The 13,292-nt window shown below is 38.6% G+C and overlaps 1 protein-coding gene across 1 annotated transcript; it reads left to right on the forward strand.

The window, feature by feature from the left end:
• Positions 1-283: 283 nt before the first annotated feature.
• LOC104268699 (mitochondrial fission regulator 1-like) lies at positions 284-13,231 on the forward strand (the record flags this gene model as incomplete). The annotated part of the gene is made up of 4 exons (XM_009872590.1): positions 284-416; positions 3,629-3,727; positions 9,149-9,267; positions 12,990-13,231. Coding segments are annotated over exons 1-4 (526 nt in total), but the record flags the coding sequence as incomplete, so codon positions are not given.
• Between the last annotated feature and the right edge of the window lie 61 nt (positions 13,232-13,292).

Below are 13,292 nucleotides of genomic sequence, written 5' to 3' on the forward strand. Positions count from 1 at the left end.
AAGTAATTGATCGTTTCTCCATCTTTTTAATCATTAACTTTGCAACAGCTTTGATTTCTTAAAAATGACACTACTAAAAAAATCTTTGTAACCTGTGTAAAGTAAATGCCTTCTCAATAGCTGTGCTTTGCAATGGTAGGAATTGTTGCAGCCTGACATGTCTTGTTTTCAGTAACTGTTTCTAAAGCTTGTTTCTTTAGGAATGCATGTAGTAGCTTACTTCTGTATATATTCCACAACATGAATCTGAAATTCTTACATTTCTTGTTTCAGAAGTACTATGGAACCTCTGCAGCTCCGTAGGTTTGGAAGGCTTAAATCCAAGGTTGGAAAGGCTTCTTCCATTCCAGATGATTTGCTGGCTTAAGCGCTTAATTAGGATGGCTTTTGAACAAGTTGGATTAAACATGGAATCAGTAAGTGTTTCAAATGTGCTTTATGTTTTTAGAAAATCAGGTGTAGAAAGCGCTTCATGTGTTTCAGTTTGTGCTTGTTTATTTCCAGCGGAACACCTTAAGTATGCTCAATACTTGTTTGATTCTGCGTTGCTGAAAAAGTGTGAAGTTTACTAGTTGAACAGTGAAGTACTGAGTAATACATGTGTTAAAATTACCATACAGTTCCTTCTGGCTCTAATAACAAACTGTTTTCTTTGTAAGTGCTGCTTTTCATGCTGGACTTATATGTGTGTTTTGACGATGAAGGAAAATTTTCAGCTGATTTCTAACAGTGATGTTAATTCTTAAATAATCTTATTTCTTTGCTCTGATCATGGAGATATGAAAAGCCTTGTGAAACTAAGATGATAATTGTGCTATATTTACTTCTTCTGAAAGTGTTAATAGTACCTGAGAGCAGCACAGCTGTGTTCTACACTGAGGAAAAAGAGTAATGTGTATGCACAGCACTCTTCTTGGAGGAAATTTTATATAGAGTTTTCTTTGAATGCTTAGCAGAGAGATCTGTTACATGTCAGCTGCTTTGTCACTGGGACCTTTAGGAAGCTATTTTGAGTACAAGTATTGACTGCAATGCAGTGATTCCTTTAAGTTGTTGAAATACTTCAGTGTTTTAACAATGGGGAAATCCTGAACAGCTACGTGCAGTACTTAGAAAAGTAATTCTTACTCTGGGTTATTGTGGTAAAGCCGTTTGTCAACCTTGAGAGTCTATGGAGAGCAAAATGTTAATACGTTGGAGATTAAAATTACCAAGAAGAATCTGTGTTTTAAGATTTTATTCAAACTTTGGTTTGAGATTTCATGCAGTGCGACTTTGAAAAAAATCAAAGTATGAGAATATGCTGGGCTACCATGGGTGTTGCTGTGATTGCAGCAACATCTTTCAGCCTAAATAGGGGAGAGGGGTACAAGTTTTTAATCTTTTTCACCCCTGTGTCAAGCTTGTGGTACTGCAGTTCCATTTCCAAATGTCAGCTGTTCTGGACAACAGTAAAACACTGATGCAATAGGAGGGTATGACTAATATTTTGAAGACTTGCTCTGCCAGTGCCTCGAGTCAACAAGAAGCTGTGTGAGTTTGGGTTTGGGAGCAGTGCAGAGACTTACCAGCTCAGCTGAGCAGTGTGCTGACTTTATTTGCGTACCTTGTTTGCGCGCAATTTTCAGAAAATATTGTCCTGGCGTATCTTGAATAACCAAAGCTCAGTCATTAAAAATTTCGGTGCATCATACCACTGCTGCTGAACAACCCTAAGAGCATTTGAGCACTAGATATTTTTGAGGATCTGGGTGCTAGTCAACATCTTGTCTGCGGTCTGAGCAATCTCTAAACAAGTTTTGCCACTTGTTTAATATGCACCATGCTTAGGTTGTTAATACAGCATGTAAGCTAGGCCCTTTGGCTGTTGTGGAGGTACTTCTGTAAGGAATAAATCCTTCCTTTGACTAATAGCATTTTTTCCAGTACAACATCGCTCTGAGGTAACAGGATCTGTTGTGGACAGTGAGGCTGTATCGCTGTGATACTGTTTGTCCGTGACTTCTTCTTGAAGGCCACTGATCCACCTGCTGTTTGCTCAGACATGTAGACAGACAGTAATGTGCTAGTCACAAATGTGAGGTCCTTGAGGCATCCAAAAGGCAGAAGCAGTGGAGTACTTCACATTAAAAAAAAAATTTGCATTGAAACTTGGCAGCGTATTAAGCAAGAGAATATGTGTTTCATAGAATGGGAGCAATGGGTCTAGGTGAATTAATGGCAATGTTGAAGCTCTGATGTGAGAATCTATCATAGCATGTGTGTAGTGCACATTTATTTTGTCAAAGTTTATACATTCCAATAAAAACAGAGGAAGGAAAGGTACCTGTTTAGAAATAGGCAAAATGTTTGTGTGAAATTTCTGAGATGACATAACCTGGGGGTAAATACCGTGGAGCAGAAATCTTTCCTTCAGATAGAACCTTTGATATGTGAAAGTAGTTACCTTTGCTTAGGATATCAAAATGTTTTTCAGCTGTGTGTTGAGAAACTCCCACAGGTGCAGTACACTAATCACCCAGGCAATACTGCCGTGCTGTGGGAGGGTTATTTCAATATTAATTGCCTGGGTTGTATCTCAGTTTTCTTTGCTGAGCAACCTTATAACATGAGGTTGAGTTTGCTCGAAGCTGTGAACCTTTAAAAACTGAGGTCTGAGTAGTAAATTTGTATCTACAGCCATAAGTAAACGCTGGCCAAGTTTTTTAAATTGCCATACAGTGTTCCATTTTTTTACTAACAGTGTACTCTGTGCATTGTTTTTGTTGCCTTTCTGTGTGCGGAAATCTTTCCTACTTCTCTTTAGATTGTGTGTTCTTTTGCTTCTGTTCTGGTTTGTTTTATCACATTCTCCTAGGCCTAAAGTCTCATTTTATCTCACACAGCTGTGGTAAATAGTAGAGCAATCATTCACATAATTAAGTACAACAAAGGAAAGTTCTAACGAAGCAAGTTGTGTTGAGGTGCTATGGGCAATTTTCTCTAGGTGAATGTGTATATTTTTTTTTTTTTAGGATAAAGTTTCATTATTAGGTATATTTATTTTCCCCATTATACTTTTCTTTGCTCTTTAATTTCACAGTTACATTCTAATGTTTTTTCTAGCTGATAGTTACTCAGACTGGTAGACACTACTCCTGTGTTAGAAGAGCTCTTAATTTAAAAAGAAAAAATAAATTTTGGGAAATGTAGGATTACATAACTTTATGGATTTTCCACAGTGGAGTAGCTTTTCTTGAAACTCCTTAAAAAGAGGTGTCTGGTCCAATGCAGGTGTTTTATTGTCTTGAAAATGAACAAATTATGTGTTTGAAGGTGCTTATACAACTCTTGAATCCTTCTGTTTTACCCAGTCTGTTGCTTTGAATTTAAACTTAATGCAAAAGCTTAAACAACTGTAGCTGTGTTGTAATGATTAAAAAAAAAATTATACCAGTTTGATTATAGAATGTAAGGAGTTTACTGATGCAAATTTCAGTCTATGTATATTATAGTCTATTCTAACATGAAAGGAATAACTTTAAGTACACTTAACACAAGGATAGTGTCAAAGAATAAGGGAAAACTATTCCAATTTGCTGTAAAAATCAGTTACTTAACAGCTGGCTTCTTTTTCTTTCCCATCCAGGTGCTTTGGTCAAGCAAGCCTTACGGTTCATCTCGAAGTATTGTAAGAAAAATTGGTACCAACCTCTCTCTTATACAGTGTCCAAGAGTTCAGTTTCAGGTAGGTGTCCTCAGCAGTTTAGAATTCATGTTTCATTATACTGATAAAGATTTGCTCTTCAATCAAGAGATTTCGAGCGAATATGCAGTTAATTTAAATAAATGACCAGAGGGTTTGCAAAAGCAGAATATGATAAGCTGGGCACATAGTCTCCTCGTTAGCTTACCGCAGTTCTTCCTGCTTCTAGTTCAGATTTTTTCAAAATGTGTGTTCTACAGCTTCTGTGCTGCCTAAAACCTGTATCCACGTTGCTGTAATGCACACAGTGAAACTTGAAACATTTTTTTTTTTCCTAAGGAAATTGGAACCTCTAAAATGAAGCGTTAAAAAGTTATTCTTGGAAAAAAAATACATTCAGAGAAAATAAAAATGTGTGCAACTTTTGTGTAAGCAGTTCTTATAAGCTAGGCTTAAGAGGCATGTAAATATTAAAAATATTTGGGAAAATGAAGAACATCAGAAGGTAAAAAAAGTAGCAAGATAACATGGGTACTCTGCTTTTGTATTAAGTACAGAACTAGCACTGTATAGGTGAAATGGGAAGTTCTGTGCAGCTTTCTGATGTGGTTGCTTTTAACTTCAACTGCATATAGTGGGAAGATAAGGAGTGAGGGTAAAAGCTTCGGGAGGAGAAAAACCTTGCTTTTTAAAACAAGTGTTTTAAGAACAGATGGGGAAATGGAAGCTGTTACACATAATCTCTTCAATGCTGTGTGTGTTAGGGATAGCAGGTGGGTATAGAATTGGAGGAACTTAGTGTTTGAAACTCAAGCTGAGAGAGGAATGTTTTTTGCTGAGCAAGTGTAGGGCACTTAAAGGTGAATGGTGAGAATCGTCACCCACACTAAGACAAGTTAGTTTTCACACAGCTAAATTTTACACTGTTTAAATTAATTTCTTTATCCTATATGAAATGTATAAACAGTATTTAGACTTGAAATTGTAGTAGCAAAATCAGATAGTTCAGATTACCGTAGAAGCCTTTCTGATGTGACAGTAAAAGCCATGATAACATTTTGCCTCTTAAATAATTACACTGAGAAACTAGAATGGTCACCGTCTCCCACTATTAGTGGCTTGGTGAAACTTAAACAATAAATATATGCATTCTGGGCAGGGGGGATTTGTGCAGGTGAGAAGGACAACAAAATGACATGCTAGATTTAAACTTTTTTGATACATAAATAGTAGCAGCTGTGCCAGCTATAAGGCTCCACGTGCTGCAGATTTGAAAGGAACCGAAATCATCCTATAGTGTGTCTGATTTTCTGTACTGTAAAGGCCATACAAGGGAAGATGTTGCTCTTTTGCAGACAGTTAGCTGAATACTGCCTTCTTTTAATATGGTACATAAAAGACGACATTTCTGTATTATGTTCTTGCAAAGAGTTGTAAGATACATCTGGGGCATCTTCCTGAATATTTTTAGTGTTGAAATGAAAACATGTATATGTCTTTGTCTGAATTCTGTATTAAAATAAATAAAATACTTTTGTTTTTTCCCTCGCAGATACATTCAGTCAGCTTTGCGCAGGTTATTACATACACTAAGTATGAACATTGTCTTTTATTAGATGAAAGGAAAGGTGCCTTGAAATACAAGTACCTTTGTCAGAGTTGATAGAAATACTAGTTTCAGAATTTGAGCTTTGAAACACATTAAAATTTTATATGGTTTATCCAGGCTTTAAACTATTTTAATATGTAAAGCTGTTGAACATGTAAAAGTGTGATGCTAACATCTGTTTTTTATGTCTTTATCTGAGCATTAAGATTCTGTAGTGAAGTTCAATATTGGTCTCAGTCATTTTTATGCTGTTGCAACTGACGCTTTCCTATAGCTATCTCTTCCTCTTTCTTTCTTTCTTGCCAGCTTTAGCTATCTTATGAAAGGACCATGCACTGAACCTTGCTGTAAGTCACTTTATTAAAAAACCAAAGCAAACCGTACTTGCCTCATCTGAGGGTGCATGTATATCATGAGTGTTTCTAACTTCTATCTATGAACAACAAATTTTCCACAGATGTTAATTCCCCTTATGATAAGATGATAAGAGATATGGAAAGAATATCTCTGTTATGTTAATTCTTTCTTCTCTTCTACAATGCTTTTGTTCAGGTAGTCTGAAAAAAGAGTAGCCTAACATTTTGATTTTTGAGGTCTACTGACCTGTAGTATCTGTTTCTAAGTGTCTTGCCAGGGTTAACATTTAAATTAATTACTAAATGCTGATGATGTATTCAGTAAGTGGTGGCAGAGCTTACCCTATATATGGCACAAACAAATGCAAATGGTTCATATAGTTCTTTTGTATGTCATCTTCAGGTTTATCTGTAGTCTTTAAGAGAAAAATAAAGTTAAGCTTACCAGTATAACCTAGGTAGATTCAACCAAACCTACAATACTGTCTCTCAGGATAGTATCTTTCAGCTACAGAATCTCTCTTTGAGTCCCATGCTTCTGTTTGTCTGATGGAAACTTGGTAACTCGGTAGAAATCTGCTGCAGAATTGGTGTGTGTGTGTAACAAACATCAGAAATTGCTGGGCTAGTTTGAAAAGTCCTAGCAAGTTTGTCTCACTTGAAGAAGTATTTCCAGATGTTTAGCATCTAACTGTATTAGTAATTTGAAATTAAAGTTTTTATTCTATCCTTAACTGTGCAGAAATAGCTGTTCTGCTTTCCACTTCATGGAGCAAACAAAAAGTAGGGATCCTGCCCTGATGGCTGGATCAGCCCTGCTGAAAAAATTCCATGGTGTGGTGGTTATCACGTTCGTCTAACACGCGAAAGGTTGCTGGTTCGAAACCGTGTGGAAACACTAGAGAGGCTGGCTCTTTCTTTGCGAGCTGGGCTTGGTGATTCTTTATGGGTCATTTCCAGCTCAAAATATTCTATGACATCAGCTAAAACAGTGCAATGTGTGTAGCCCTTTCTTCAGAAATTCCTTGAGTACTGGGTCTGACACGCAGAGCATGCACACGTGTTTGTGCAGCATGCGTGCACTCTGTGAAGGAAGAAGTGAGGGAAGAAACTATGTAGTTTCCAGAGAAAGAACAGCAGGTAACTTTAACTGTTTCGTTCAGCTCCCACCACCTGGTAGAACTGGGCCTCTGTTTTCAGCTCTTTGTTTCAGGTGCTGACAGAACAGTTGTCTAGGTTTTCTTCAGCTGAGATTTGCTGGAGTCATAGGGTAGTCACAGAGTTGTTTAAGCATCATTCTACAGACAGGTGAAGCTTTTAAGAGCTGGATATTGGCTTTTAACCTTTAATTTAAAGTAAAAATCTTCCATTAACCTGAAATTTGAAATCCACTGCTGTGGAAAGACTTGGTTGTTTTAGGGATAGAAAAGAAACATCTGTATATGGGGTAACAAGCAGATTCTGTTTACATGTAAATATGAATAAAAAAGTAAGAAGAAACTTACCTCACAATGTAACAGAAGGCTTGCTACTAAATGTTGGATTAGGACTTATTTATCTCATGATGCAGGAAACCTGGCAGTGGTAAATGCATTCCTTACTGTTGATTTATAAAATTTTTTATGCAAGTACATGTACTGCCTTTATTTAAATGTGGCTTCAGTTTTGTCCTGATACTAGTTCTTCATGGGGCTATTACCATCAGGAAAATCTGTATGACCTGCAAGGAGTGGCTAATGTATTATGGATTATTATTTTTTTTAAATTGCCGTTAATATTAATACACATACTGTGGTCGTGAAGATTTCTCCATATTGTAAAAAAGAAAAAAGCCAAGAAAACTTCAAACAATGAAAATCCTAACGTGCAGTATAGTATTCTCTAGACTATTTACAGAGAGGCAGACTGGGATGGTATTAGGCACAACTGTTAATGTGATAAACACATTACCATCTGTGCTGATGCTACCTGGAAAAAACCCTGTTGTTTCCAAATGATCTGATGGTGCCAATACACACTCCTGGGAGCTGTGATCAAGGCTCATATACAAGTTGCGAGAGTATGAGGTGAAGATGACTAATCTCAATTTCCAAAGCTGTTTGTAATGACTCCTGGGGAAAAAAACAACCCCAAACCCACAGCTTCTCTCTTCCCGGGACTTGTGTATCAAAGGCTACGACTAAAATATCTGCAGATGTTCTTTAGAAATGGTTTCACCATGTCCAGACTACAGCCCTACTGTGATAGGTCTGCTACAAATCCAGGTTAATGCTGACATTTCACAGTTGCTTCTATATAACAGTTTCCTCTTACAGAGGTGAGTTGCCTTGAAAATTGACCCGAGTGCTAACAGGCTGGAGCCAAGCTGCCTTCACAGGCTGTTCAGGGCTGCCACCGGCTCTGCCCCTATCACTGACTTCTCGGCCACCCCCAGCAGCAGGCAGCACCTACACAGCTGCCACAACTCATGGGCAAATTTGGCCTGGGGACTGTATGTGATACAAGCAAAAGAGGTGGCACAGTTGCACTGGAGATTAAGTAACTCAAGGTGACAGACTGAGCAGAAGAAATTACCGAAAGATGTTTCAGGAGCTTTTATCCACTGAGATTCTGAGCCCAGGCTGCTCAGTAGTCCAGTGACTGAGTACACGTGCCTTTTTCTAACCCAGGGAAGCAGCCAGTATTGCAAGGTGGATTTGAAACCGTTTGGTCCGAACAATTTTTCTGATCTCCATTCAGGTGACATAACTCTAAATCTCAGAAAGGTTCCAGTCTCTGGAGCCTTACTCACCTTTGGCTTCAAAGAGCTGTAAAGCTAATGGTAGAACCATGATGGAAAACGCTCCATTTGTTTGGTGTGCTGGAAATAAGATTGTTAGTAAATGGTGTATTCTGTTATGATTGTATCCTACCTCTTACTCAAAGTCCTTATGATTACTGAGCTAGTAGAAATGGCTTTTTTCTTTTTCTTCTTTTTTCCTCTCCCCCCCCACCTCTGTGTAGTGTACATGCTTTTATTCTTGTGCAGAAATTCTAGAAGTTGCAGGGGAAGAGAAACACTCTTCAACAAATTTTCACTTTCAAAATCATACTAAATCAGAGCAAAAGACTTTAAGAAGTCCTAATAGCCTTAATATTTTGGGGTTTTTTACTGGTCATAAGTATAATTAAAAATCATATTATTTAAGGTAATAGAGCCAACTACTTGAGAATGCTGATGTTTGGCTTTAGGGTAACAATTTGCATTGGATTTTTAGTAATCAGTAGTGTCATGTGATTAGTATGTGTGGTTACCTGTGAACCTCTGTAAAGTGTTCAGCAGATTAGATTGAGTAGTTTGAAGTTAATGGTTCTGGGCAAACACAGGACAGAAATAGGTGTGCTAAGTTTAGAGACGTTTTGTGCATGTGTGTGTTAAGCTACGTGTAGCCCTGCTAAAAACATTGACTTAGGCTGAGAATAGTGACTGAAACCTTCAATCTTGTCTTTAAAATTTAGCTTACTTCTTATGGCACAGAAGGAAATCATCTTAATCAGCTTCGAGAAGATGCAGTGGCTTCCTTTGCAGATGTGGGATGGGTTGCTCAAGAAGAAGGTGAAGTCTCTACAAGGCTCAGGTATGGTCTTCAAGTCTTCTCTTTGAACCGCTGTAGTGGGAGGAAGAAACTTAGCTTGTGGTTCTGGTTTGAGCTAAAATAAAGCCAATTGTGTTCAGTGGTTTTACTTTTTAGCTCAGTCTTTTCTAAGATTAGACTGCGCTTTCTAAAGGTAATAGCATGTTTTTGCAGTGTCTGCTTCTAGAAGTGATAATGCCCGATTTTTATAGGTATTATCAAAGATAGGTGTGCGGAAAGGCTCTTGGTCCTGTAGTGACCAAAGTCACTGCTGGATCTTGTGTAATAAGCTGGGAGTGCTGGTAAGTAAAAGGTTGTACCTCTAGGGAGGAGCAGAGACGACAGGTTACCTGAAACAGACCAACCAAATATTCCATTCCATATATGTCATATTCAGTGTAAAACTGAGGGATTGCAGAGGTTAAGAACTCTTTTTTGGTGGCTGACATTCTGCCCTCGATCCTGATGCACGAGTTCTGTATTTCATGTCCAGCTCCCTTCTGCCGCTGAGCCTGGGGCTTCCCTGGTGTGGGGATTGCTCTCGGGGGTGGCAGGAGTTGGGTTTGGTATTGGTTTTGTATATATTTTTATGTATTTTGTTATTTTTTTTTATTATTGTTTCTTTAAGACTGTTTTAGTTTTCCACGCCGTAAGCCTCTCCGCCTTATTCCCTATTCCCTTCCCCTTTAGGGGGAGGGAAAGGCCTTAATGGAGAACAACCTGTCATTCATTTAGTGGCCGGCCCAGCCCTAACCCTTGAGACTTCCCTCCAGTGAGAACCTGCTGTGCATTGCTGTTAGTGAAGAGCACTTGAGTGCTGGGAGAAGGGAGAGGGAAGAGCAGAAGAAAAAGGTAGCGTCTGGAAAAGAAGTAGTAGAGGCTAGACTTAACAGGATTATGAATGAAAGACTGATTTGAGAACATACAGGAGATTGGCTTTATACAAGGAAGACTGTGGGATTTATTTACTTATTTATTTGCAAATAAAAGAATTAATATGGGGCAACGTACCGTACAGGTTCCTAATTAGCAACAGTGGTCATTCTGACCGAACCAATAATTGGCACATTGTTTTTCACCTCTGTGGTTAAGGCTGTGCAGTCTGCTAAAGACAATTAGAAAAAATGGGGTTTATGTTTTGTCTTTAATTTTTTTAACAAGAACTGGAAGGGAAGCACATGAGCACCTGTGTCTGGAAGGACTGGGATAGGTCCAACCAGGTACGTTGGACCAAGAGCATTACAGACCACGGTAGCTGCACGAAACAGGTTGGCTGAAGTGATGAAGTTCTCTGCTCCAGCCTACCCAAACTGCTGCTCAGCACTAGCCGAAAGCAAAGGTGCACTTCGGTAGCGTGGAGGAAGCTTTTCTTCTAAACAAACCTTCCAGAGAAGGGCACAGATTGTTGGCTTTGGAGATGACTGGAGGACACTGTGTTTAATCTGAAAGCACAAAGTAGATTGGCAATGACCTAGGTGCCCTCCAACAGGACTTGCCATGGCGAAGCCTTGCATAGCAAACGTGCTGGCACTGCCGCACTAATTTCACAAACTCGGAGGGGAGTCGCAGAAATCAAGGCTTGTTTGGGAAACGCTCTTTGTGAAGTCTGTTTGATGTGAAGGCAATTAACTGGCCAATACTGCTTTTGTTTGCACAGAAACATTTTGTTTAAGGATTGAACTGTAAAGCCATTATGTTTAATGGAGACAACAGGGAGAATAGCTCCTTGGTGCTTCAAAGAACCTATTAGGAAAGATGTAGGACTTGTGTAGCTGCTGCGATGTCTGCATAGGAAGGAGGACAGATGGATGTGGGATGGGAATAAAATAATCCTGCAGATATATAGTGACCCTTAAGGCAAACGGCTTATAATGGAGCATGGTAAGTGAATTACTTTGCAAATATGAGTATTTCACTGTTTATTACGTCTGTGCATAGTATTATGTAGTGGAGCTAAGTATGCATTAGGTGTTTTCCAGGCATTTGAAATTCTCCGTTTCAACAAGATCGCATAGGTGTTACTGTTAAATATATGTTCACTGTGTAATTCAATAAACAGTCTTGCAGACATGTTTTTTTTCTGCGAATCCTGTTTCACAGAAGAAGCAACTAAATGACAAATCATTTTCCCCCTACCTCTAGTCAGAGCAATAGTGACAACTGTGACAATAGGGACAATATTTTTCCACAGTGATAGATTCCAATCAAGACATCTCCTTAAAACTATTACTGCTCTGACTGGAAAATATCCTTTGTTATTTAGCTATTCTGCTCCTTAAAGAGTGAAGTGAGGGTGAGGGTTGCTGTAGAAAGCATCCTGTTCTCTCCCTGGCTTCAGTTGCTCTTTATTCGTTTCTAGATAACACCACCTAAATTTTAACATCCTTGATAATGATCGATTCTGCTCAGTCAAATTTCTGCAAGTTGTGCTGATGTTTTTCTGTCAGCGTCATGGAAGACTCAAATGTGTACTGAATCCCAGATTGAGGCAATCAGAGCACAGGGCTTGTTCTAGCCTTAAAGCTTGTTTTTTAACAAGTGACAGTTGGCACAACTGCAGATCTAACACAACACGCATCCAGAGTATCTTAACCCATGCATCCTGAGCGATGGGGCTCTTAAACTGTTACAGCTATTCTGCACCTTTTGAAAAAAGTCTTATCACCAGCCACTGTTCTTACTCTGACTTTTGCATAAATAATGGAATCGTGACCTGCCTGAGAAGTTATTGAACTGAAATGAAGGAGCATTGAGAAGTTAAGTATGTGGTCATGTTTTGCAGTTAAAATGTTTTGGATAACCTGTTGTCATAAATCCTTATCAGTTCTACTTATAGAATAGTTTGGGCTGGAAGAGACCTTTAAAGGTCATCTAGTCCAAACCCCCTGCAGTAAGCAGGAACATCTTCAGCTAGATCAGGTTGCTCAGATGCTTCAGATGCACTGTTTAAAAATGTTGATGTCTTCAGTGAATAGAACTTTTTGTGAGTGCTTATTTGATTGCAAATGCTCTATAATGCCTCAGTATTTAACGTAGTTTGAGCTTTGACGGGTGATAAAGGAAGGCAACAGAGTTGCATTTTCTTCATCTTTTTGAAGAAAGATGAGGACTCTTCAAATAAAACCGTTTGAAGTAGTTTTCTCTATAGGTTTTATTTATTATGTTAGAAAACTAGATGTAAGACCCTTTCCTATTTACTGATAAGCAGCCTCTGCATCTCTCAGCTGTTTCATGTACTCTGTAATCCCGACACTGCAAAGTATTCCTAACACTGGAGGAAAACGTACATAAATCGGAAAAAGTACATAAATATGCTGTGGAACTAAGAAACTCTTCCCTCTTCAGAGGAATCAACTACAAGTAACTATTTGCAGCCCTTGGGGAGGAAAAAAGGTAGCATTTTGGGGAAAAAAAATAATTAAATCTTAATTCCAACAAAAGATAGGATAGGTGTGAGGTAGAGAAAGGGAGTGTATCTCTTTTTAGTCCTGAAGTCAAGAATTCCACAAAAAGCTGGCTAAGGGAAGAGCTACTGATCCAACCAGAAAGAGGGTGAAGCTCTTACTTACTTAAAGCTATATAAGGTCTTTGTGGAAGTGATTTGAGTGAAGACAATGTTGAAGGTAGGCCTTCAGCTTGTGTTCCTGGTTTGTATGCAACATCACTTTAGTTTTCATCTATTACAAAGCCTTTAAAAGAGGAATCTCGTGGTATTTTTGTTGCAGGTCAGAAGTTTGGTCAAAACCAGCCCAGCCTCTTTCAGGTGAACTACATCAGTCTGGAAAGCCCCCACGCAGGCAGCTGTCCTTACAAAACCCAGTGGAAGAAGAACCAGTGTCCAGGAGCGCAGTGATTGCGAATGAAGAAGCTCTGCAGAAGATCAGTGCTCTAGAAAATGAACTCGCCACTTTAAGAGCACAAATAGCCAAAATCGTAATCTTGCAAGAACAACAGAACCTGACAGCAGGTATTAAATTTTCTGTGCTCGTAGCAAAATTTGTCCCTTTTATAATTAATATTTATATATT

The sequence above is a fragment of the Apaloderma vittatum genome, unplaced genomic scaffold (assembly GCF_000703405.1).
Source record: "Apaloderma vittatum isolate BGI_N311 unplaced genomic scaffold, ASM70340v1 scaffold13587, whole genome shotgun sequence".
NCBI classification, from domain to species: domain Eukaryota; kingdom Metazoa; phylum Chordata; class Aves; order Trogoniformes; family Trogonidae; genus Apaloderma; species Apaloderma vittatum.